This window comes from Meles meles, chromosome 2, assembly GCF_922984935.1.
Source record: "Meles meles chromosome 2, mMelMel3.1 paternal haplotype, whole genome shotgun sequence".
NCBI classification, from domain to species: domain Eukaryota; kingdom Metazoa; phylum Chordata; class Mammalia; order Carnivora; family Mustelidae; genus Meles; species Meles meles.
Window position 1 is genome coordinate 208,809,533 of NC_060067.1, and position 21,252 is coordinate 208,830,784.

Consider the following 21,252-nt stretch of genomic DNA (forward strand, 5'->3'; position numbering starts at 1 on the left):
GAACCCTGATAACGTCCATGAACCCTGGAAACGGAACCCGATGGACAGGAAAGAGTTTTCCCTCCAGGGGATGTTCCAGATACAATACTAGGCTGTCGTCAGAGAGAAGGAACGACCGGGGAAACGGCCCCCGCGTAAGGAACAATGGACCGGAGAGCAGGTTCGCAGAGATCTCCGTCACCGTCCACCAGACGAATCACGACGCAATCGTGCGTCCCGCACCACCGTCGGGGAAACGCGGGTCGCACAGCAAGGAACGCCCCGCAGACCCACCGCAGGGCTGTGACGGCAAAGGCAGGAGGAAGAACCTGGAGCCCTCATGCATCCCTGCTGGTGGGCGTTCCAGCGACAGCCGCACGTCGGGAAACCGCAGGTCCTGCACGCGGGAACCACGGAGCAATGCCCCAGCCCCACTCCCAGGCACACGCTCCAGAGAGGCAGAAGCAGGCATCCAGGCAAAACCGGTGTGGGAACAGCCCAGCAGCACGGCACGCGATGCCGACGGAGGGGCAAGTCCACTGTCCCGCCAGCCGGCAGCCGGCACCGGGAAATGCGGGGCATCGGCCAGGAAGACCATGCACTGGGCGAGGCCACTCAGTGAAATGTCCACGAGAGGCTGAGGGGGACTCGTGGCCGGGGAGCCGAGGGAAGGTGGGGTGGGTGTGCTGGTGGGGACAGGGCTGTTTTTGGGGGTGACGAGGATGTGCTACAAGGGACCCCGTGATGGGGGCCCAGCCACGGTGCTGCGAATCAGGGAACCCTATGCTTTGAACAGGTGAACGTACAGTATGTCACTTAGAGCTCCATGAAGCCCTTCCAGAGCTCAAGTACGTGCTGCCCCGTTGAAATAAATAGAGGACGATCCTGAAGGTATCTAAGGAAACGGGAAGCCATAAATAGGTACAGATCAGATTTTTTTAAAGTAAGTAAACAGAGCTTTTAGAAACAAAAATGAAATAACCAAAATCAACAACAAAATGCAGGGATTTAACTGCCGATTTTGGCACAATGCAAGATCCAGAATATAAATCAGAATTCATGATCCAGAGACAAAAATTACTAAGAATATAGAGAAAGACGTAAGAGCTACAAAAGGCAGAGAGTAAGACATTCTAACATGTGCTTTATTAGAGAGTGACACAGAGCCAAAACATGAAAGGACAATGAAACGTTTCCAGAACGGATGAAAAATACCCAATCCATAGATTCCAGAATCCTAGCAAATTCCAAGCAGAAGGTGCACAAAGAAATGCACACCTAAACCGATCGCACAAAGAAAAAGAAATCTGGAAAGCAAAGAAAGAAAGAAAACCTTGCCAAGAAGGCAGAAACGAGTCCGGGGCAGGGGCAGCACACTTCCCTGGCTGCCCCAAAGCAGTGACACGGGGGGGTGTCCGCCCCACTGGGACCATCTCTGATACCCAGACAGCATCTCTCCCCAGATCGAAGGCAATGTTGTTGGTTTTTCAACAAGCAGAAACCCGGAGACTCTTCCACAAGCAGAAAGCACTAACGGGTGTGACTCGGACACGAAAGTGACTCCAGGGGGGATATTTGTAAGAGAAGAAAAAAATGAACAAAGAAAGTCATGAATGACCCCAACTCTATAGAAATGTCACTTCACGAAATTCACGGAAAATTGGTTTTATTTGGGGTGAACTTTTTAAGAGTTCCGAGATGTCCTAATGAGCTACTGATCACGGGTTATGGTCCACTGCGCTGGAACCCCCTCATCAGCAGGACTTACTTATTTTGGGAAAAGAGGAGATGTGCACAGACTGACGGGTTTTTCTTGGGGCCAAGTAAAAAACCCAAAAACTTGGGGTTTTTTGCACACAGCCCTCAGTCAAAACAGCATTTACAGTTTTAAAGGGTCATAAAAACAAAACCGAACATAAAAAAGAAAAATCCATGGTTCCCTCAAACCTAAAATATTAACTATGTGGCCCTTTCCAGAAAGAGTTTGCTGACTGCTGGTTTAGATTATCTAAATTACTGGGTGGTATTTTGGGGGGGGGGGTTATTTCTTTTCTTTTTTGTCATAGACGCAAAAACATGTTCAATTAAAAGAACAGTTTGTTTCTCAACTAAAAGCGCCTGTTTTCTCAGGCACAGACAATGCTCTCTCCGTGGGAGTGTGTGGGACGGGCTGACTCACGGATTCCACCCCCAGAGCCGAGGGGGGAAGTGCTGTCCTTCTGTCTGTGGACAGGGTCACCGGGCGCTCCTGGGAGGCTCCGGCCACCGTCCTCCCGCCATCAGCCACGCTCCACCCAGCAACTGAGCTTCTCCTTGGCACATCGAGCTCGGACGATGGGAGGGAACTGCAGGTGCGTGTGAACGTGAACCCGACAATTTCAAGTGGAAGTGCTTAGAGATCAGGACTTGTAAGACGCTCAGAATGTGACCTGAGAGTGCTCCGTGCACGCACACACATGCAAACACACGCACACATGTGCACGCACACACGTGCGTGCGCACACGCTGTAAACCGACTGAGGAACACGCCGTCCCCATGACACGTCAGCATCCGTTTCTGGGGCCACCATCAGGCTTTACTTTAAATCACCAGCGACACCCCATTTCCATCACACGTCACACACCCAGTGTGCAGGCCCTGGCAGGGGAGAAAACAGATCCCGAATATCAACTCTTTCTTCTCTCCAGAACCTCAATTCGACTCACTGTTCATTAGATTCGTGTAGCAAATGGTCTCGTGTCCAATTCCCAGACATGGATACTCCACATACAAATATACACAAATGTACACAGATGTGTGCAAATCTATGCAAATATATGGACACACACACACTCAAGGAAAACCTTAGCTTGCTTTTGCTTCACAATTAGCTCGGACAAGCCTGCGGACTCACACCACTAGCCTGCCTCCCTCCCACAGCGCCAGCACCCGTGTGCGCGCGGCGTGGTCCAGGGGCCGGGTCTCTGCTTGGTTATTCCTGCAGCAAAGGGAAAGCGGGCTTGTTCCCTTGATTCTTCCAGCAGCAAAATTCGGTTGAAACGGTCAAGTCCTGCAGTACGTGCTACCCCACAACAGGACGTCCGTTTTCTCTGCTCGCTCACGTCCAGGCCGTGGTGATGTCAAAACCCGCAGGTCTTCCTGCTAAAGGCCGCCGGGACGCAGCAGCAGAAAACTAACCCAACAGTTCCCCGTGCAGACTGGGGAGCTGGCGTCCCCGGGGCCAAGCCCAGCTCACACAGTTTGCGGCCCCACCACAGTCTGGCTCAGCCTCCAGGAGAGCCCCCGCTGTGACATCCGGCCCCCACCCAGGCTCCAGCCCTGCCTCTCCCAGGAGGACGCGGGCTCACGCCCTGCTGGGTGCAGGCCCTCCTGGTTCAGTGTATCTGCACAGCACAAGGGGCAGCTGTCGGAGCTGGGATGGCCGTGAAGGAAAAGCCTGCGGCGTGAGGACTGCAGGACAGGGGACCTGGATTTAGGCTGGACTCAAAACGCTCTGAGGGGCCACAGCAAGACACAACCCAGGATCGTCCGCAAGAACCAGCCGCCAGGGTTGGTGACCCGCGCTATGCTGGGGACAGACAGGGAAGGTGCCCAGGATCCTCTGGGGCCGGGTGTGCATGAGACGCAGGCCTGTCTTCCTCAGCACTCGGTGTGCATTCTGTGCAGGCGTCCGCTCCAGCTGGTTGTTACGCCGCCCGCACCGGGTGTGAGTTCTCTGTCCTGTTTCTAATAACCAGAGGCCGACGGCGGGGCTTCTCCAAAGAATCCGCTTACGTTCACCCACTAGAATGACTTCCAGTCCCTCGTCGCAGGCTCCCACAGAGGGGCCCCTCGCGTGTTAGATCATTATCACAAACACGTGTCGCCCAGGACTTAGGTCACCCGTCCCGGGACGTGCATGACCTCTGAAAAGAAGCACGCGTTTCTGCGCCTTCGTTGACAAGCACTCGTCGCACGATGCTATTTAAAATAATATGAACTGTATGGAGAAGAATTTGGAAATACATGACACGTGTTGGTTGACGTTACAGTAGCTGTGACGTCATTTCGAATATTTTGCTGTTTCCCGGACTCCGAGTGTCGCCGACCCTCCCCAGAGTGCAGTGTCGCGTGTTGTCCAGCAGATGGTGGTAGTGAGGAGGCCAGCCCTCCCAGGGCCACCCGTCCTCGCCATTCTGGGGCGACCCTGGGGTCACAGGGCCCTGCTGAGCACGGCATCCTGCCCACCCGTCCTGCCGTGAGAATCCAGACCCCAACGCCAGCGCCGATGGCCTCAGGGTCACCTGGACCGCGACGGAAACAGAAGACAAAACCTCTCTCACGACCGCTTCGAGTCAGGGGCAGGGCCCGGGTGTGCGAGTGTGTGCAGACACGGCCCGTGGCCCTGGGAGGGAAGCAGCAGGACAGCAGCCCTGACGAAGCCACGGCGGCGTGGGACCCCGCGGGCCGTGCAGCCGAGCTCCGCTTGCCTGGGTCCCTGGGCCGCTGCGCAGCCGCCGCCGTCCCGTCGTCTGTTTGCCTCCGTGATGGTTGGTTTGCGTGTCAAGGTGACTGGGCCACGGGACGCCCTGGTGAAACACGATTCCACGGTATGGCTGAGGGCACTTCCCTAAGGCCCAGCACTGAATCGGAGATGAGTGAGCACGGTCGCCAGCGCAGGTGGGATGCACGCCGTCCATGGGGGCCGCGCCAGCTGGATCACGCATCCTCGGCCGACAGACGCCTGCTTCTGGGGCCTTCGACCTGCACGCCCGGCCTCGGGCCTCCAGCCTGCAGGACAGCATCCCACGGCGTCCCAGCCCCATGACGCGGCCATGAGCACCTCCTCAGAAATTGCTCTCTAGAAATAGGTGTTTCCTGCTGGTTCTGGGGCTCCGGGAGCCTATGGCAGCCTCTGTCCTCGCCGGGCAGACCGGGAGGCCGGAGGGCGTCACGGGATCCGGAGAGGAGGGAAGACAGACGGACGCCGACGGTAGGCAGCGAGCGCAGGGTCCGACCCCTGCCACCCGGCCCGGGCGGGGTCTCTCTGTGGCAGCAGCGGCTCCTCGAGGGTCTGCACACGGGGTAAGGAACACACACTGCCTGCGGCCAGGACGCACGCTGCACGTGTGAGTGTGTGCACACGCATGTGCCACGTGACCGCCATCCGCGTGTGTGCGTGTGCACCGTCCACGTGCACGTGTGTGTGCGAGTGTGTGCCCACGTGCAGTCGTCTACCCTCACATCCTGGGCTAAGCTCGGGTGGTGTCTATTCTTCCGTTCGGATTTGTAATTGTACTTCCTTCCGGTCTGGCTCACAGTCTAAGGGGCATCGGGGTGGCCTCCCCTGACTCTCAGGCCCTGTCCTGTCTGTCCTGCCCCCGCTCGCTGCCCGGGGGGGGCCTCACACCTGTGCCCCCTTCCCCCGCTGCGGCTCCGCATCTTCTCCTCCGCTCTCCCAGGACACACCCAGCCGCGACGCCGCTGCGCCGTCCCTCCCTCCCGAGAGCCTGCATCTCGGGTGCACGAAAACCAAGCACGGGGGCCTTTGAACTGTGCCAAATAAACGATCAGTAACTAGACGGCGAGAGACAGCTAGAGACCAAGACAGAGGCAGACGGAGACAGACGGGGCAGGGGCATCCGTCCTTCAGGGCCGGGAATCAAAGACTGCCGTGTCCCTAGGGACAGATCACTCGTACCTGCACCTCTTTTGAAAAACACACAGCGAGCAACATCAAAGAAAACTCTCTGTCAACATAAATGGTGGGGAATCAACAATAAATGTTCTTTTTCTCCAGTCCAGCCACCGAGGCCACGAGTCTTCCCGTCTGTTCCTGGACAGCGGCCCGCCAGGAGGAGGGACCCGCGGGGAGAGCCAGAGCAGGGCCTGCGGGAAGAAAGGGCCTTTGTCCGCGGACTTCCACACACACACACACACACAGACAATGGACACTTGGCCTTCTGTGTCCCTGTTCCCAGGACTTACAGAGGGAATCTGTGACAGGCAAGACGGGGGGTGGAGAAAGCAGCTTGTGCTCAGAACACTGCCTGGGAACTCAGCGAGATCACGTCTGACATCCTTCCAGGAAGAGGAAGCGAGGGCAGGAGGGCCCACAGCACACACAGCAGACAAGCAGCCGTGGCCAAGGACGCGCCCGTCCCCCCGGAACGCGCAGAGGCAATGTGGTAGGTGGCCGGCCTCCTCTCGGCACGGCCTGCCTGCTCGCTGTCCCCACGGCGGCGTCCGAGGAACTGGCAGGGCTCTGCTTCCCAGATGGGAACTATGGAAACCAGGCCTGTGTGCTCGTTCTGGCCCCGCAGGGCCCCGGTCCCGTGGGGGGAAGCGGGGGCTAGGCACCGCACGCACACTGCACGCTTCCTCTCCAACATGGTCGGACAGACGGACGGACGGGAACACTGATTCTAGAGCCACACAGGGGACGGCCTCAGGCTGTAAGTCAGACGGTTACCACTCAAATCAGAAAAACCACCTGACATTTTGAGGAGTAAAAATGTTTTCTAAACAGAAACAACCCCTGGGGCAGCTCTTGACTGAAGGAGAACCAGGATCTTCCCTTCACGGTCCTGGGGCTCGGGCTGGGATGAGGAGCTGGGGGCATTCCCGGGAGGATGGACACCAGGCTGGCACGCCGGAGAAGCTGCCCACGGCAGCCACGAGCATGCCCCAACCTGCTGTCCACACGGACCGGGACAGCCGTGGCCCGAGCACACCACAGACCCTGGGTCAGGCATCACTGCTTCCTGGTGCGGGGCCCGTCCTCACTCACTCACCCAGAATCTGCGGGCACCCGGGTGCATCTGGTCTCAGAGCCAGGCAGGGCACCATCCCAGCTGCGGGGCTGGAGGCCGGTCCTTCCCCACGGCTAGCTCGGGGAGGCGAGTCCTTCAACAGGACGGCGGCTCCGGGAAGGAGAAGTCGCTGCAATGGGCATTGTGTGTCACAGGCAGCAGCCACGAGATCCACACAAAGCACCAGGGGCGGCTCTTTTTTAAATGTGTCGAGACGGTGAGAAAAGACCGAGATGGATTAAACACACACCGAACAGGTCTGCGTGTCTGCATGCGACGGGACACACCCAGGGACACGCGGGCGGAAGGCTGAGGCTCCGCCGGGCCAAGCGGCACCAGCAGGACGGAGCAGAAATCCTGAGCCCTGGGATGCGGTCACCCCGGGCCCCTCGGTGAGCGCGGGCGGCTGAGCATGGACACGGAGAAATGGGCTGAGGGGAGAGCAACCCTGACGAAGACGGAGCACACGCCTCCGACACAGCTGGGTGCGGGGCAGGTTGTCTGACAACGGGCGGGAGCCTGTTGGCTGAAATCGTGAGCTCTATGGGCACGGACACTTCCTACAGACGGCCCTGATGATCTCACCCGCATGTGGAATGTAACAAGCAAAACAAACACGCAAAGGAAAACAGAGAGAGAGAGACGAACGGAGAAACAGACCCTTCACCGCAGAGAGCACCTGCTGGTCCCCAGGGGGGAGGGGGTGGGGGACGGTGGAAACGGGTGGGGGAGAAGGCACGCGCCGGGATGAAAAATAAAATAAAATAACTGAAATAAATAAAAATGGCCCTGAAAGGATACTGATTGGGAAATACACAAGGGCTAGAACGGGCACGTTTCGGGACACGTCTGAGGATGCAGAGCGCTCCCTCGGCCGGCACGGGTCCTCTGAGACCACCTCTGCTCTCCCGTGCCTGGCAGTGGGGCTCACACCCGCGCTCCCCTGCAGGGCTCTCCACCCGCTCCCCGGGGGTCTCCCAGACACACACACACACGCACGGCTGAGCGCCCGCCAGCTGCAAATGCCGACGGAGAAGCTGGGACCAGGGCAAGGGAAGCCGGGCTGGCTCAGGGAGGACGGCCCAGCGGACATGCCCACGCGACTCGCGGGACGAAGACGCAGTGAGAAAGCTCTAGCTGCACACTAATGAGACCCGTCGAAGAACGCAAAGCCTTCCAGTGAGGAGATGCAGCCCAGGTGCAGGGGGAGGGAGTGGGCTGCTGTCAGAGGTCTTCTGAGGGAGGGGATGGAGGCCAGGAGCCTGGGGAGACCAGGGGGCAGAGGCCCAGACCGAGGGGATCCCAGGGTCAGTGCTGTGCGGGGAACAGCGAGACAGCCAGAATGCCTGGAAAAGAGAGGGAAAGGCAGGAAGGAGGTGCAGAGGGCTTGGTGGGGGCTGGACGTGGAGCCCCCGGCCAGGGCTGGAGCCTGTGCTCCAGGCAAGGGTGTGGACATGCTACTCCGAGGGGCGGCGAGTGGCCCTCCCAGGAAGGGCGTCCCTTAGACGGGCACTCAGTGTGGCAACAGCAGAGGGCGAGGGGGACCCTCTCCAGGGATGTTTAAAGTCCTTGCCAGCCCGGCCTTTCCATGCAGCAGCACCGAGGCTCTGAGACAGCAGGGGAGCGGGTCGGGGGCGGGCAGGGCGCTGCAAACCCGCACGAAGACCGCCAGAGGCCTGAACGCCAGGCCGGGCCGCCTCGTGGAGCCCGGCCGGGTGCCCCGCGCAGCGCGGAGTCGGGTGGTGCCCTGGGGTGCGCACACGGCCCGCCCGGAGAGGGGCGGTGGGGGTGACAAGTGTGACCAGGGCTGCGCGGACCTAGGGGCGGCCGGCACGCTGTCTGGCCTCAGACACACTTACTCAGCCCCTGAGTAATAACCACATGAAGCGGAAACTTCTACTTCACCTGCTGTCCCGGGCGTTGCTGTGTAGAGAACTCGGCATTGCTGACGCCCAGACGCATGCGCCCTTGGGCGTAGGAGCAGCAGGTCCACGGCCGCGGGGTCCCATCCTGGGAAGGAGGCCACCCCCTTGGTGACGCAGGGGTTCCCTCTCTGTCTACCAGACGCGGGCCAAGGGGCGCTGTGGGCTGCTGGTGCGGTTCACGGCAGTGTCCCCACACCCAGAACAGACCTGACCCTCACAAAGTGCCCCATCTTGCTGAATGCAACAGCTGGTCACCACGTGGACATGGTCTCAAGGCCCTCGGGTGGAGAGTCCATCCCGGGTCATGTTGGAACAAAGGCCACTCTCTCGGGGCCTGCGTCGGAGTGCGGGTTCTCTCAACCTGGATGGCGGGTCGGGGGGGCACTGGCGTATGCCGGCGGCCCGCGGGGACTCCCCCCAGGAAAGGGCCACTTTCCTAATCTCAGAAGTCAGGTGGCTCCGAAGGGGCCTTGCCGTGTGAGTGTCACCTTGGGGACCAGCCGACCCTACAACATGTCCGCGAGGCGGGAACGAGACCCTGTGCGTGAGCTGCCCGGTGTGGCATCTATCGTGCCGCTCCGTCCGTGGAAGCTGTTTGTCCCCACAGTGCAGTGACGGGGCTGGGCGCGTCCCGGTGCTTCCGAGTCTCGGTGGTTTGCCTCGCAGGGACGGCCCGGATGACATGTGAGCTATGGCAGCCTGTCCGGGGAGGGCGGTCACCTCAGCCGCAGCTCCCGAGTTCCTTTACGAACTGGCTCGTGCCCCCTTTGTCCCAGAATGATGTCGCCTGCCTTTAAGGCTGCCTACAACATGACAAAATCATGTGAGTCCCACCCAAGCCAACGGAAGGAAAGGAACGAGCAGCCGGCAGGTGAGGGCCTACCAAGCCACGGACAGGCCCGTCGGATGCACGCTTTCCGGCACGGGAGGACCTGACGCCAGCCCGGGACTAGGATCTGACAAACCAACGGCCGGATTTGGGGGATTCTCGGAGGGAAGACACAAACATCAACGCTGTCACTTACCCAACAATTTGCAAGAAATCTGGCTGGGGAAGTGGGCTGCCGCGCTCGGAGAAGGCCGTTCTGATTAACCCCGCGCTCGCGCTAATTACGCAGCAATCCCTGCCGGCCACGGGGCTTTAAGTACTGCATCTGCTCTGAGGAACGACCTTTAGAAATAATTTAACAAAAGAAAGAAAGAAAGAGAAAGAAAGAAAGACGAACGACTGATACACACGACACAGATCTCAAAACCATTGCGCCGCGTGAAAAACCAGAAGGACAGAAAAAAGCAAATGCTATATGTTTCCATGTTTACGAAATAGATCTCTAGTGACAAAGGCAGGATGGTGACCGCCCGGGGCCAGGATGTGGGGTCAGGCAGCAAGGGAGTCGGGTGAGGTCCGCAGGGAAGCACTTGTTCCGTATTTTGTACAGGAACTCAGGGTACCTGTATCCGGGTTCGTAGGTATTTTTTCAGAAGTCATGGAACTGTATACTGACAACGAGGCTGTGTGGTTGTGTGTACATTGTATCCTGATAAAATTGATCTAAAATAATACATGAACTGAAAACTCACGTCCACACAAAAACCTGCACACTTTATCCATAGTTGCCGAAGCTTGGACCCAACCAAGGTGTCCTTCAGCGAGTGGTTGAGTCAACTGTGGTGTGTTCAGACCCTGGAATAGTGGTTAACACTAAAAAGAAATGAGCCGCCCAACCATGAAGACACGGAGGAACCTTCAATGTGCTTCACCCAGTGGAGGAAGCCAGTCTGAAGGCTACTTACTCTGTGATTCCAACTCTGTGACCTGCTGGAAAAGGCAGAACTACAGACACAGTGAAGAGATGAGTGGCTTCCAGGGGATGAGGACGGAGAGGGAGGGTTAGGGATGGAGAGGAAGGTTGGGGACGGAGAGGGAGGGTTGGGGATGGAGAGGGAGGGTTGGGGATGGAGAAGAGGGTTGGGGACAGAGAGGAGGGTTGGGGACGGAGAGGGGAGGATTGAGGACGGAGAGGGAGGGCTGGGGACGGAGAGGAGGGTTGAGAACGGAGAGGAGGGTTGGGGACGGAGAGGAGGGTTGGGGATAGAGAGGGAGGGTTGGGGATGGAGAGGGAGGGTTGAGGACGGAGAAGAGGGTTGGGGACAGAGAGGAGGGTTGGGGACGGAGAGGAGGGTTGAGGACGGAGAAGAGGGTTGGGGACGGAGAGGAGGGTTGGGGATAGAGAGGGAGGGTTGGGGATGGAGAGGGAGGGTTGAGGACGGAGAAGAGGGTTGGGGACAGAGAGGAGGGTTGGGGACGGAGAGGAGGGTTGAGGACGGAGAAGAGGGTTGGGGACGGAGAGGAGGGTTGGGGATAGAGAGGGAGGGTTGGGGATGGAGAGGAGGGTTGGGGATGGAGAGGGAGGGCTGGGGACAAAGAGGGAGGGCTGGGGATGGGAGGTGGGACAGGAGCAGGTGGAGCACAGGGGCTCAGGGCGGTGAGACTACTCTGTGTGACCCTGTCGTGGCAGGTAGGAGTCCCCACACATTCATGCAAACCCCCAGAGTGTGCGATCCCAACAGTGACCCTGATGTGCACCGAGGATCCGGGTGATGAGGACGTGTCCATGGGGGCTCATCAGTGGTGACATTGCCCCGACCAGAGGGGACGGTGGCGGTGTGGGGAGAGGAGGGGGAGGCTGTACGCGTCGGGTGGAGGGTGTCCGGGATGACTCCGTTCGGTGCCGCCCCACAGCCGGGAGCCACGCAGACCGGACCTGCCGGGAAGGGTCCCTGCTGTGCTCAGGTGCAGAGATGCCTCTGATTTCCCAGCCCGAGGTCACTGGGTTGGACACTGCAAGCCTTGCTGAGTGTTTGGGTTCCCTCACGAGCATATAAGCGGCTTATAATGAAGAGCACGTTCCAGTGCCCTCCTTCACCCTACTCGGGGTTTGTGGCAAACACGACCTCTCCAGGACGATCCAACTGGAGTAGCACAGGCCGCGTCTGCCACGGCAGGTGCGGGACGAGAGGCGACCCGGAGACGTGTCAGCAGTGAGCACAGCGCCACAGGGACCCGGGCTCTACGGGGACCATCGCACCGTGCGGGACCTCAGCACACAACGCGGCCGTGAGCCCTGGCATTACCTATGGTGTTCATGAAAATGTAAACTCCTGGCTCCCCGGGGACAGCTTTAATGGAGCCTCTCATGTCGGGACCTAGGATTTTGCATTTTTTAGGAGTTCCCGAAGTGCCTCTCCCAGACTCTGAGGTCTGAGAAGCCCCGACCCGGGGGCGCCTGCGGCAGGGTGTGCGCACGGCTGACCCGTCAGCGCTCCGATGGCATTGTTGATGGTGCCGGCAATCCCGTGTTGGCAAGTACAGAAATGTGACCGTTCGTGGAGTCAGGCATCCCACAGGTTCCAGTAGCAGGGGACAGAACCGCAACTCAGAATGAACGCAGACGACATCCTGCCACTGTGCCTTTTCTACCTTTTCCAGCCAGTGCCGGAAGACAGCTTTATGGAGTTTAATGACCCACTGTCGGTGATCAGTGGTTGGTGCCGGATCCCCTCCCCGAAACACTCCAGTGACATGCTTCTAGTGGGACCGCCCTGGGACACGGCTACTTACTTCCTGTTGCTGGAATGTTCAGAGGCATCTGCGGGAACCAGCGGGTCAGTCTAGGACACTGCAGTGGCCAAGTCAATGTCCTGTTAGCACCAAAGGGCAGGGCCACCAGCCACCAGCAAAATGGTCCCCAAGGAAGGTGCTCAGCGGCCGCTGTGCTCTCTGTAGAACTGAGCACAATAACTCTCCTTCGCAAACGCAGATGTCAATTCATCTGCCGGAAGTGGTTTTAAGAAAATCCTCCTTTCTCACAGGGCGAGAATCTGAGACCAGCGATGTGAGCTTTTCCCATACCCTCCGTGGGCCCCAGCTTGTTATAAAGTTCATCACCTCCGTCTGCAAAGCCCCTGTGTTTTGGGGCATTACATCTAACTTAAAAGATGTGAAAGGCCCAGAAAATCATTCCAATCCATTATCAACATCCCAAAACTTGGGGGGGGCGGAATTGCAGCTGTGCAAAAGTCCAGATTAAATTCTGTGTTTGCCGGGGAAAAGGCCATAAGGAAACTAGAGGCGGCAAGCTCGGGTCAGGGAGCTCCTGCCTCCCCCTAGCCTAAGTTACACTCCCCAACCCCCCGCCCCATGGAACAATATTTTTAAGAGGAAAAGAAGTAATTTCTTAAAGAACCCCTACAAATTAACAATGGCACGGGCCCATGATCTTGGGGAGTGCGAACTGTAAGAGGAGATGTTTGGGCCTACAGACTTCCCTTTGGTAGGAGCTAAGTGACCATGGAGACCCAGAGGTGTGGCCGGCGTGGAAACTACCACATGCCACCCCCTGCAGGGGGAAGGGACAGGTGAGAGGGCGGAGGTGTGGACAGGCACCTTGTAAGTGTGAAGAGACCATCCAGTGTAAACGTGGGGGCTGGAAGGACCCTCGGGAGTCATCATACCCTCATTCACCGAGGGGAGCTGCCAGCGCAGGCCTGGCAGGCAGGGCTGGCATCTCCACAGCCCAGGTGAGGACGCTTCTGGTTTCCCGAGGGAGGGCAGCTCACCTGGGGCTCTGCTCTGCCTGTCGGGGTGCAGGGGGGGCAGATAAGCAACCATGGCACAAATTCAGGAGCACTAGCATTTCCAATGATTTATTTCATCTTGGCATAAGCGGACACGGACAAGGCTTCATAGCAATTGCGCCCAGGCGCGAGAAACCGAAGCGTTAGCTCATTCCCTGCGCGTACAGCGTCCGCAGGCCTAACCTGCGGGAGCGGGGCTGGCGGTCTTTACCCGATGCCCCCTGCAGTCTGTTCACGCTTGTTAGAGCCATGGAGGGCTGAATCCTCCCCCGAGATGAGTCCCGCCTGCATTTCGGCTCCGCGCACGCAGAGTCCCGGCGCGCGTCCCAGCGGCGCGCCCGGAACCGGCACCGGAGGGCCGGGGCCTGGCCTTGGCGTGCGCGCGGGCAGGTGCAGGGCGCGGGGGCAGAAAGGCGGACGCCGCTGGAGCGTGTGCGCGTCGTGCTTCCCAGCCCCACCATCTTCTCGTGAATACCATTGCCCAGGAACAGGGTAAGTGAGAATGTGGAATTTTTTTTAATGCCCGACTACGACATTTCATAAGCTGGGGAAGCATCTAAAATAAAACACAAGCGGCCCCTCTGCTGACATTTCGGCCCTGCAGGTGCTCCAGCGGGCTGTGGCCCCAACGGACCTCAGCTTTAGAAAATACAGCCAAGGACCTCAAACACATCCCGTCTGGGAATTGTTCACAGGAAGTTGCCCAAGAGCCCACCCGATGAGCCAGCATTACCAACGCCACCAGAAACGGCGTAGATGCGGCAGGCGGCTGTTTCTTGAGTGTCTGTGGCAAAATGCACGCATAAGAGTTCAAACCAAGCAGACGCACAGCCACGGCATCGTGTGTCCTCTTAGAGGGGCCCCCAGGGACGCAGAAACCCCACCAGCAAGGCCCAAGTCCAGCTCGAAAGCTGCCAAGGGTCGCTCTGGGGCTCAGGTTGTTCCCAAGATCAAGAATAAGAAGAAGACGTTGGAAGCCCCGTGTCTGTGCGGCTCAAGTGAACCTCGATGGACAAAGGCTGTCAGCCAGCCAAAGGCCAGACCTTTCTGTCCACCGCAGTCTCCCTGGACAAGCCCACTGCTCGTTCGCATGTGGGGAAATGTCTGTGTGCAGGGGTCCCCTGCGCGAGTGATGGGTGGTCCTACATACACCGGACTCACTGGCCTCGGACAGATCAGTCTTCAGGAGCTTGCGGCAAAACAAGCAACTCGGGAATGAGAATAGTGAGGCATCCCTACACGGCGCTGGGTGCAGGCCTGAAGCGTCCTGTTGTCTATGCAAAGGCCCCTCCTTGGAGCATCAGCCGCCAGGGGCACGTCTTGGCAAGGAATGCCCCCCAACACCCCCTCCCCGCACGGAACTGTCCTCCACTTCGTGGTCCCGGCCCCCACCTGCCTGCCTGACGGCTGAAAACCTTGTGGCTACAATTCCAAATACTGGCCCCAAAGCAAAATAAACTGGTCCTTGTGGCATTTGTTTCTAGGAGGTATTTCTATTTAGAAATAAGATCCACGCTCTTCTATGTCCTCCCACCAATCCTTGCGTTTCCCTGGGCTCGCTCGTGCATTCCACTGCGGCAAACCCTGGAACTCCAAGGCCAGGTCCCGCAGGAGTGATGCCAGGTCCGGGGCAGGCCTTTGTTAAATTAAATCATAAACAACACACAGAACTCCAGCTGGGCACGGGACGCGGAGGCTCTCAGCAACCGCCCGCCAGCACCTCCCATGCGCCCCGTAGGGACGGGCCTGCTTCGGAAATTCACCCGCACGGCATTTTGTTTCGAAACAGCAAACATCGCAGGAATGATTTCTCGAGCAACATCACAGTGCTAGTATTTCATGAATTTGAGAATTAAGGAATGAAAATGTTGGCCTGGTTCCATTTCATACAAAAGCTTTAGCATAAATATAACATTCTAGAGGGAATGTGTTAGGACAGGAGGCGGGCATTTCTTTAAAAGAACATTGTTTCCTTTTGCTCTAACTTCCCTTTCTGCTATGTGTCTGCGTTCTACTCCTATGGGAGGCCAGGCAATGAGAAGTCTGTCCTTCTTTCCTAACATGATGAACCAGGCTGCCAAGATACCTTCTTGGCTCATGAGCAATCGTGAGTGAACACACGGGTCACCAGAACACACTCTAACAGAAATCATAAACTCCATTCCTCTGGCTCATGCATAATGACGCAAGCTAGTCATTTCCAAACACACTTAACCGGTAACTTCCATAACCACAGACTCTTTAGAAAGCATAACTTATTTCCCAATGACCCACTATTGCTACAGAGACGTCAACCCCCAGCACTGGGGAAAGAAGTGAAAAGCAGTAAGGGGGTGCGAGATTTCCCCTAGTTAAGTGCCAGTGGCTGCCGACGTGCACTTTTCCTATTATAATTTTTTAAAATGGCCTTGATTCAGAATTCAGATTGGTTTGCCTCTATTTCTGAGCACACACTTTACCCTTAAATTCTTAATTGCTTAATAAACAGTAAACTCTGTCTACACCTGTCTGGAAAGTAAAATGTTATAACAAATGAGCAATCACTTGGTTTCTTTTTAACGCTTGTGACCTCTCAAAGTACTGAAATTGATGTTAATTCTATGAGGGTATTTTGGAATTCGATTAGAAAAAATGTAGTCACCTGCTACTTACATTATAAATACACATTACCTCCCCCTTGTGTCAGTATACTTCCTGTCACTGCCACATCTTCCGGCAACCGTACTTGTAAAAATTAATCTCCCTCGTCAGAATTGCCTAATACACCCTGCGAACATCGTTAACTAGTGCATTCCAACTGTGCTTACATGTTCGTCTTTAGAAGTGCGGAGGAGTGGTTTCCACCTTCTTCTCCGGGGCGAGGGCAAGGGGCACTCGTTTCTTTGAGCCCGTTAGAGAACAGGAAGGTGGCTGCTCGTGCAGAAGGCACCTGAGGAAGGTTCCTTTCAAAACAGACAAGCATCCTTGGGGCCAGCTTTTCCTACTCACCGTCTGCTCTCTGAAGTCAGTCAGTACTAGGACATCGAATATAATCATTAACACCCTTTAACTCAAAAATCTGCAACCTATCTGGGTTGAAAGGTGAGACGGAGTGGCCCTTGAGAGGGGGTGAGGCCCATTCTGTGGGATCCACAGCGGGCAGGGGCAATCCTTCCCCGCTTGCTGGACAGGAGACACGCGGGGCCAAAGATCCCACCTTTCACACTTGCGACATCGGGAACTAACCCAACCCACACTTGAACATGATCTTTTTCACCAAAGCAGAAAAGTTTTAAGAGCTCTGTGTATGGGTTATGAGTGTAAACCTCAAGCCAACAGAGCTCACGGCGGCCTACTTCAGGGGCTCCCCCCGGGCGCAGCGGCCCTGAGCTATGTGCAGGGCCTTCTCCTGGCGCAGTGAGGAAGCTACTGTGCATACTCCCATCTGGGAGGCTCTCCACCCCACTGGGGAGCTCAAGCGCCCCTGAGCACCAGGGAGACGGACGGGCACTCTGGGACCCACCCACTGATCCTGAGGCGTCATCTTCCACTTCCTTCTCCTTCTCCCTCCCATATCCCATGCCGTATTTGTAAGGTCACCTCTTTACACACACCTTACATATTGTGCCATTGACCCGGCTGAGCAAAGCAGCGCAAAAGGGAATGCAGAATAGGGCAGCAGATCTTAAAACAGCATTGCGAAAAGTCTTCAATGCCCCGTGACAAGCTTCCAACTTCAAAGGGTTTAAACGGTCCCCATGGACAGCGCCACCCCCGCCCCCCTCCCTGTTGGATCTCCGCCCACGGCGGCGTCCCTGAGGGAGATGCCCAGGTGGACCCTGCCCGCCCTACGCAGCGCCCTCCTCGCCTCGGTCCGGCTTCTCCGGCAAGTTGAGCACGAATGGGAAGAGCGCGCCTCGGGCGTCCAAGGGGACGCGCAGCGGCGCGGGCTCAAAGCTGCCGCCTTCGCCCGCGCCCACGTCCGCGCCGGGCTCACTGTCCTGCGGGGGCAGGAAGCGCCAGGTGCCTGCACGGCTCACGCAGTAGATGGTGCCGTCTAGCGCCACGCAGCGGAAAGGCTGCAGGCTGGACGGCGCGCCCGGAGGTCGCAGGTGCGCGGCGCAGCGGCTCCACTGCTTGGCCAGGCAGTGGTAGCGGAACACGCTGACGCCTCCGGCCTCCGCCGCCTGCGAGTCGCCACGGCCCCCGCCCAAGTCGAAGCGGTAGATGAAGCCATCCAGGGCCACCATGGCCGCGGAGCGCTCCCGACTGCTGCTGCACGGGCACTCCTGCCACTCGTCACGCCGCGGGTCGTACTTGAGCAAGCGGTAGAAGAGGGAGCCCCCGGACACGTAGATCTCGCCGTTGCAGGTGGTAGCTTCGTGCGCCACAGCGAAGGCGCCGCGGGGCAGCGGGGCCACGGCGGCCCAGCGGTCGGCGCGCGGGTCGTAGCGCTCCACGCTGAGCAGGCACTCACCGCCCACGGCGTACAGGTGGCCGTCCAGGGCCAGCAGCTGCAGCTGCGAGCGCGCCTGGCGCAGCGGCCGCACTGTGCTCCAGCGCTCGGTGGCCGGGTTGTAGCAGAAGACCTGGTCCGAGGGGCGCGCGCGGCCGTCGGGACCCGCGGGCCCCACGCCGCCGGCCACGAAGAGGTAGTTGTAGAGCACGCACAGACCGCAGCCCCGCGCCGGGGCGCCCTCGGGCAGCCGCGTCAGCTCGCGCCACTCGCCGGCCGCCTCGTGCAGGCAGTAGACGGCGGCGTCGCCCCGGCCCTCCGCGTCCCCCGACGGGCTCTGCGGGCGGCTGCCCGCCCGCTCCCCGGCCGGTCCGAGCGCCGCGGCCAGCAGGCGGGCCCGGCCGGCGCGCAGGCGGCGGCGCAGCAGCAGGTCGCGCTCCGCGCCCGACAGACGCCCGAACACGGCGGGCTCGCGCAGCACGTCCAGGTAGTGGTCGCTCATGAAGCGGTAGGCGGCATCGCGCAGCTCCGACAGCCGCTGCCGCTTGGCCGCGCTCAGCACCTCGTAGCAGTTGGCCAGGCTCAGCTGCGGCGCCACGGCGTCGGTGGCGCGCTGCACGGCGCACGGCAGCTGCAGGCGGCGCGCGCCGGCCACCACCTCGGCCACGTTGTCGGGTCGCACGCCCGCCATGCGCCCGCTGTACGCGTAGGCCAGGAGCAGCCGCAGCGCAGCCCAGCCCACGCCCTGCACCCGCAGCACGTCCCGGGACGCGCGCGCGCGGAAGTAGTCGCTGCGAGCCGCCAGCACCGCCTTGTGCGCCCGCAGCCGGCGGCCCGACACCTCGATGACCAGGTCAGGCTCCCCGTGCGCCGGCCCGACGCCCGGGGGCACTGGTGCGAGGTCCCCGGGCTCCTCGGGGGACACGGGCTCCTCGGGGGACACGAGCTCTTCCAGCGACGTGGGCTCCTCGGTGGACACGGGCTCCTCGGGAGACACGAGCTCTTCCAGGGACGTGGGCTCCTCGGTGGACACGGGCTCCCCGGGAGACGCGGGCTCTTCCGGGGACGCGCGCCGCGCTGGGTCCCCGGGCTCCTCGGCGGACGCGGGCTCTTCCGGGGACACAGAATCCTCCGGGGACGCGCGCTGTTCGGGGTCCCCGGGTTCCTCGGCGGACGCGGCGCCGGCGCTGCCGACCTCCCACTGCCGCTCCACCACCCGCTGGCCGCTGCGACGCGAGGGCGGGGAGGACGCTGCGCCTTCCGCCGCGGAGGCGCGGGACTGCGGCGGGGAGCCGTCCCCGGAGCTGAAGCACAGCGACGCGCGGAGACTGCAGGGTGTCTGCGCGTCGGGCGGCTGCAGGCTGCCCTCTCCTGGAGCCGCGGGTGCTCCGCCCCGGCCCCCGGCCTGGCCGCACGCTCCCTGCGCAAAGGCGCCCCCAGCCTCGGCCCCGCCGCCGCCGTCGTCCCCGGGGTAGAGGGTGCAGGGGGGCACCGGGTTCTCCATGGGGACGCTTGCTTGCGCCACCACCGCAGCAGGACCCGCGCTCAGCAGCCCACCATGACCGCGCCCTGACTCGGGCTGCGCAAAGGTCGCCGGTGCCTCCGGGGCTCTAGCTTCACGGGCTTTTCCTGGCCGGCGATCAGATTTCACTTGTGTGTGCACAGCTCCTTCGGCCCCCACACCGCTCCCCTCTGCCGCGAGGAGGAGTGCGTCAGCGCCGTGCAGTCTCAGCTGAGTTCTGAAGGAGGCACGGCGGCGCGGGCCAGGCGGGGGCCAGGGTCTCTGTGGCTTGGTCCCCAGGCCTGCGCACGGATGCTTCCCCCCTGGGTCCAGGCCCACAGCCTCCCGGTGATCTGCAGCCCGGAGCTACCGGGAACGGCTCACAAACCAGGGCAGGCCCTCTCTTCCTGGGCCAGCGTTCATCACTTTACTTTTCATCCCATCAGTCCCCTCACTGCATCCCAGGACCAGCACGTCCAAGGCCGCTGCCTCTACACTTCAGAACCGGGATTTGAACTCCATTCCCTGTGGAGTGCATCCCCCTGAGATTGCTTTAAGAATCTCATTTGTGAGCCGGATTTCTATTAGTCTCTATTAGTCTCCTGTCCCCCTTCAGCAGCTCTGGGAGGTCTGCATCCACACTGTTCACCCCCCCGGGGGAGGGGGTTGTCCATAATTCACTCGCCAGGTGGGCGTCAGAAAAACAGGATTCCTGCAGCAGCAGCGGCCTCCTCACTCATCCGTCCGGAGCTTCTTCCTTTGTTGGAACATCAGATGTTTCCAGACGGCGTCAGCACACTCTTGTTCCTGTTTGTGGGAGAGAGAGAGGGTGTTTGAGTGTGCACTCTGCAGCGGGGTCACTGTGTGTCAGTGGGGTCTGCCACACTCCCCCACCACCGCCACAGTAGGGGACCTACAGTGGGTGGGAAAGGGGACTGTGACTCTTCACTGCTGGAGAGTTGGATGAAGAAGATACAGAGATCAACTTAGGGATTATTTTCAGAAGCACCGTCTCCTTATCCCTGCCCTGTTTGTGAGGCCCAGGGAGGAGAACCCAGTTCAGGCAATGAGCTTTAAAAACATCAGGTTTCTCAGAGTTTGGAGGGGAGGGGGTGGGGGGATGGTGAGCCTGGTGGTGGGTATTCAGGAGGGCACGGACTGCATGGAGCACTGGGTATGGTGCATAAACAATGAATCTTGGAACACTGAAAAATAAAATTATTTGAAAAAAATAAACACATCCAAACAAAAACTCCTTTTTTATGGGTAAAAAAAGGCAGTCAAAGGTCAACAAATTCCTATTTTCAGCCTAATGTGTATGTAAAGGACGCTCAGTGAGAAAGCACAATGAACCTTCCTAATTTTACCAAGATGTGACAGTTTTCCTACAGGCTTTTCCAGTCGGTTTAAAAACCAAATATTTGGAGAAGGAGTGGAGGACACTTCTGTGGACTTGGCCTCGGAGGCTCAACTCTGGAATCTGTTTGAACCCCTCGCTCTTGGAACTGTGTCTCTGAAAAACCTCAGAGAAGCAGTTCTCCAAAGAGCCCACATGCAGCCAAATAAAAGCCAAACCAAAAAAATTTTGTGTAAGGCAGATGTGAGCACCTGCAAGTGAATGATAAAATATAATCTTCCCTAAATTGGCAAACCTTCTGAGACTCCCCAGCCTGAAAGGGGTCTTAGCAGTCTTACCATGAACATGAGGGGAGAGTCAAATTGTGTTCTAGCTTCCTAACGAAGGGAATACCGGCAAGAAAAACAGCAAACACAGCTTTGTTTTCCATTACTAGCTAGGATGTTTTAGCCTCTCCAATGAGACCGGCGATTCTTTTTTTTTTTTTTTTTTTTAATTTATTTGACAGAGAGAGAGATCACAAGTAGGCAGAGAGAGAGGAGGAAGCAGGCTCCCTGCGGAGCAGAGAGCCCGATGCGGGGCTCAATCCCAGGACCCTGAGATCATGACCTGAGCCAAAGGCAGC

The 21,252-nt window shown here is 58.8% G+C and overlaps 1 protein-coding gene across 4 annotated transcripts in view; it reads right to left on the bottom strand.

Moving 5' to 3' along the window:
- Positions 1–13,376: 13,376 nt before the first annotated feature.
- The window catches only part of KBTBD11 (kelch repeat and BTB domain containing 11), a 34,784-nt gene continuing 26,908 nt past the window's right edge, over positions 13,377–21,252 (bottom strand). For all 4 annotated transcript variants that reach the window (XM_045997749.1, XM_045997747.1, XM_045997748.1 and 1 more), the window contains exon 2: positions 13,377–20,077. In XM_045997749.1, the coding sequence (XP_045853705.1) occupies positions 17,162–19,273 (2,112 nt within the window). In that variant the 5' untranslated portion in view covers positions 19,274–20,077 and the 3' untranslated portion in view covers positions 13,377–17,161. The remainder of the gene's footprint in view (positions 20,078–21,252) is intronic.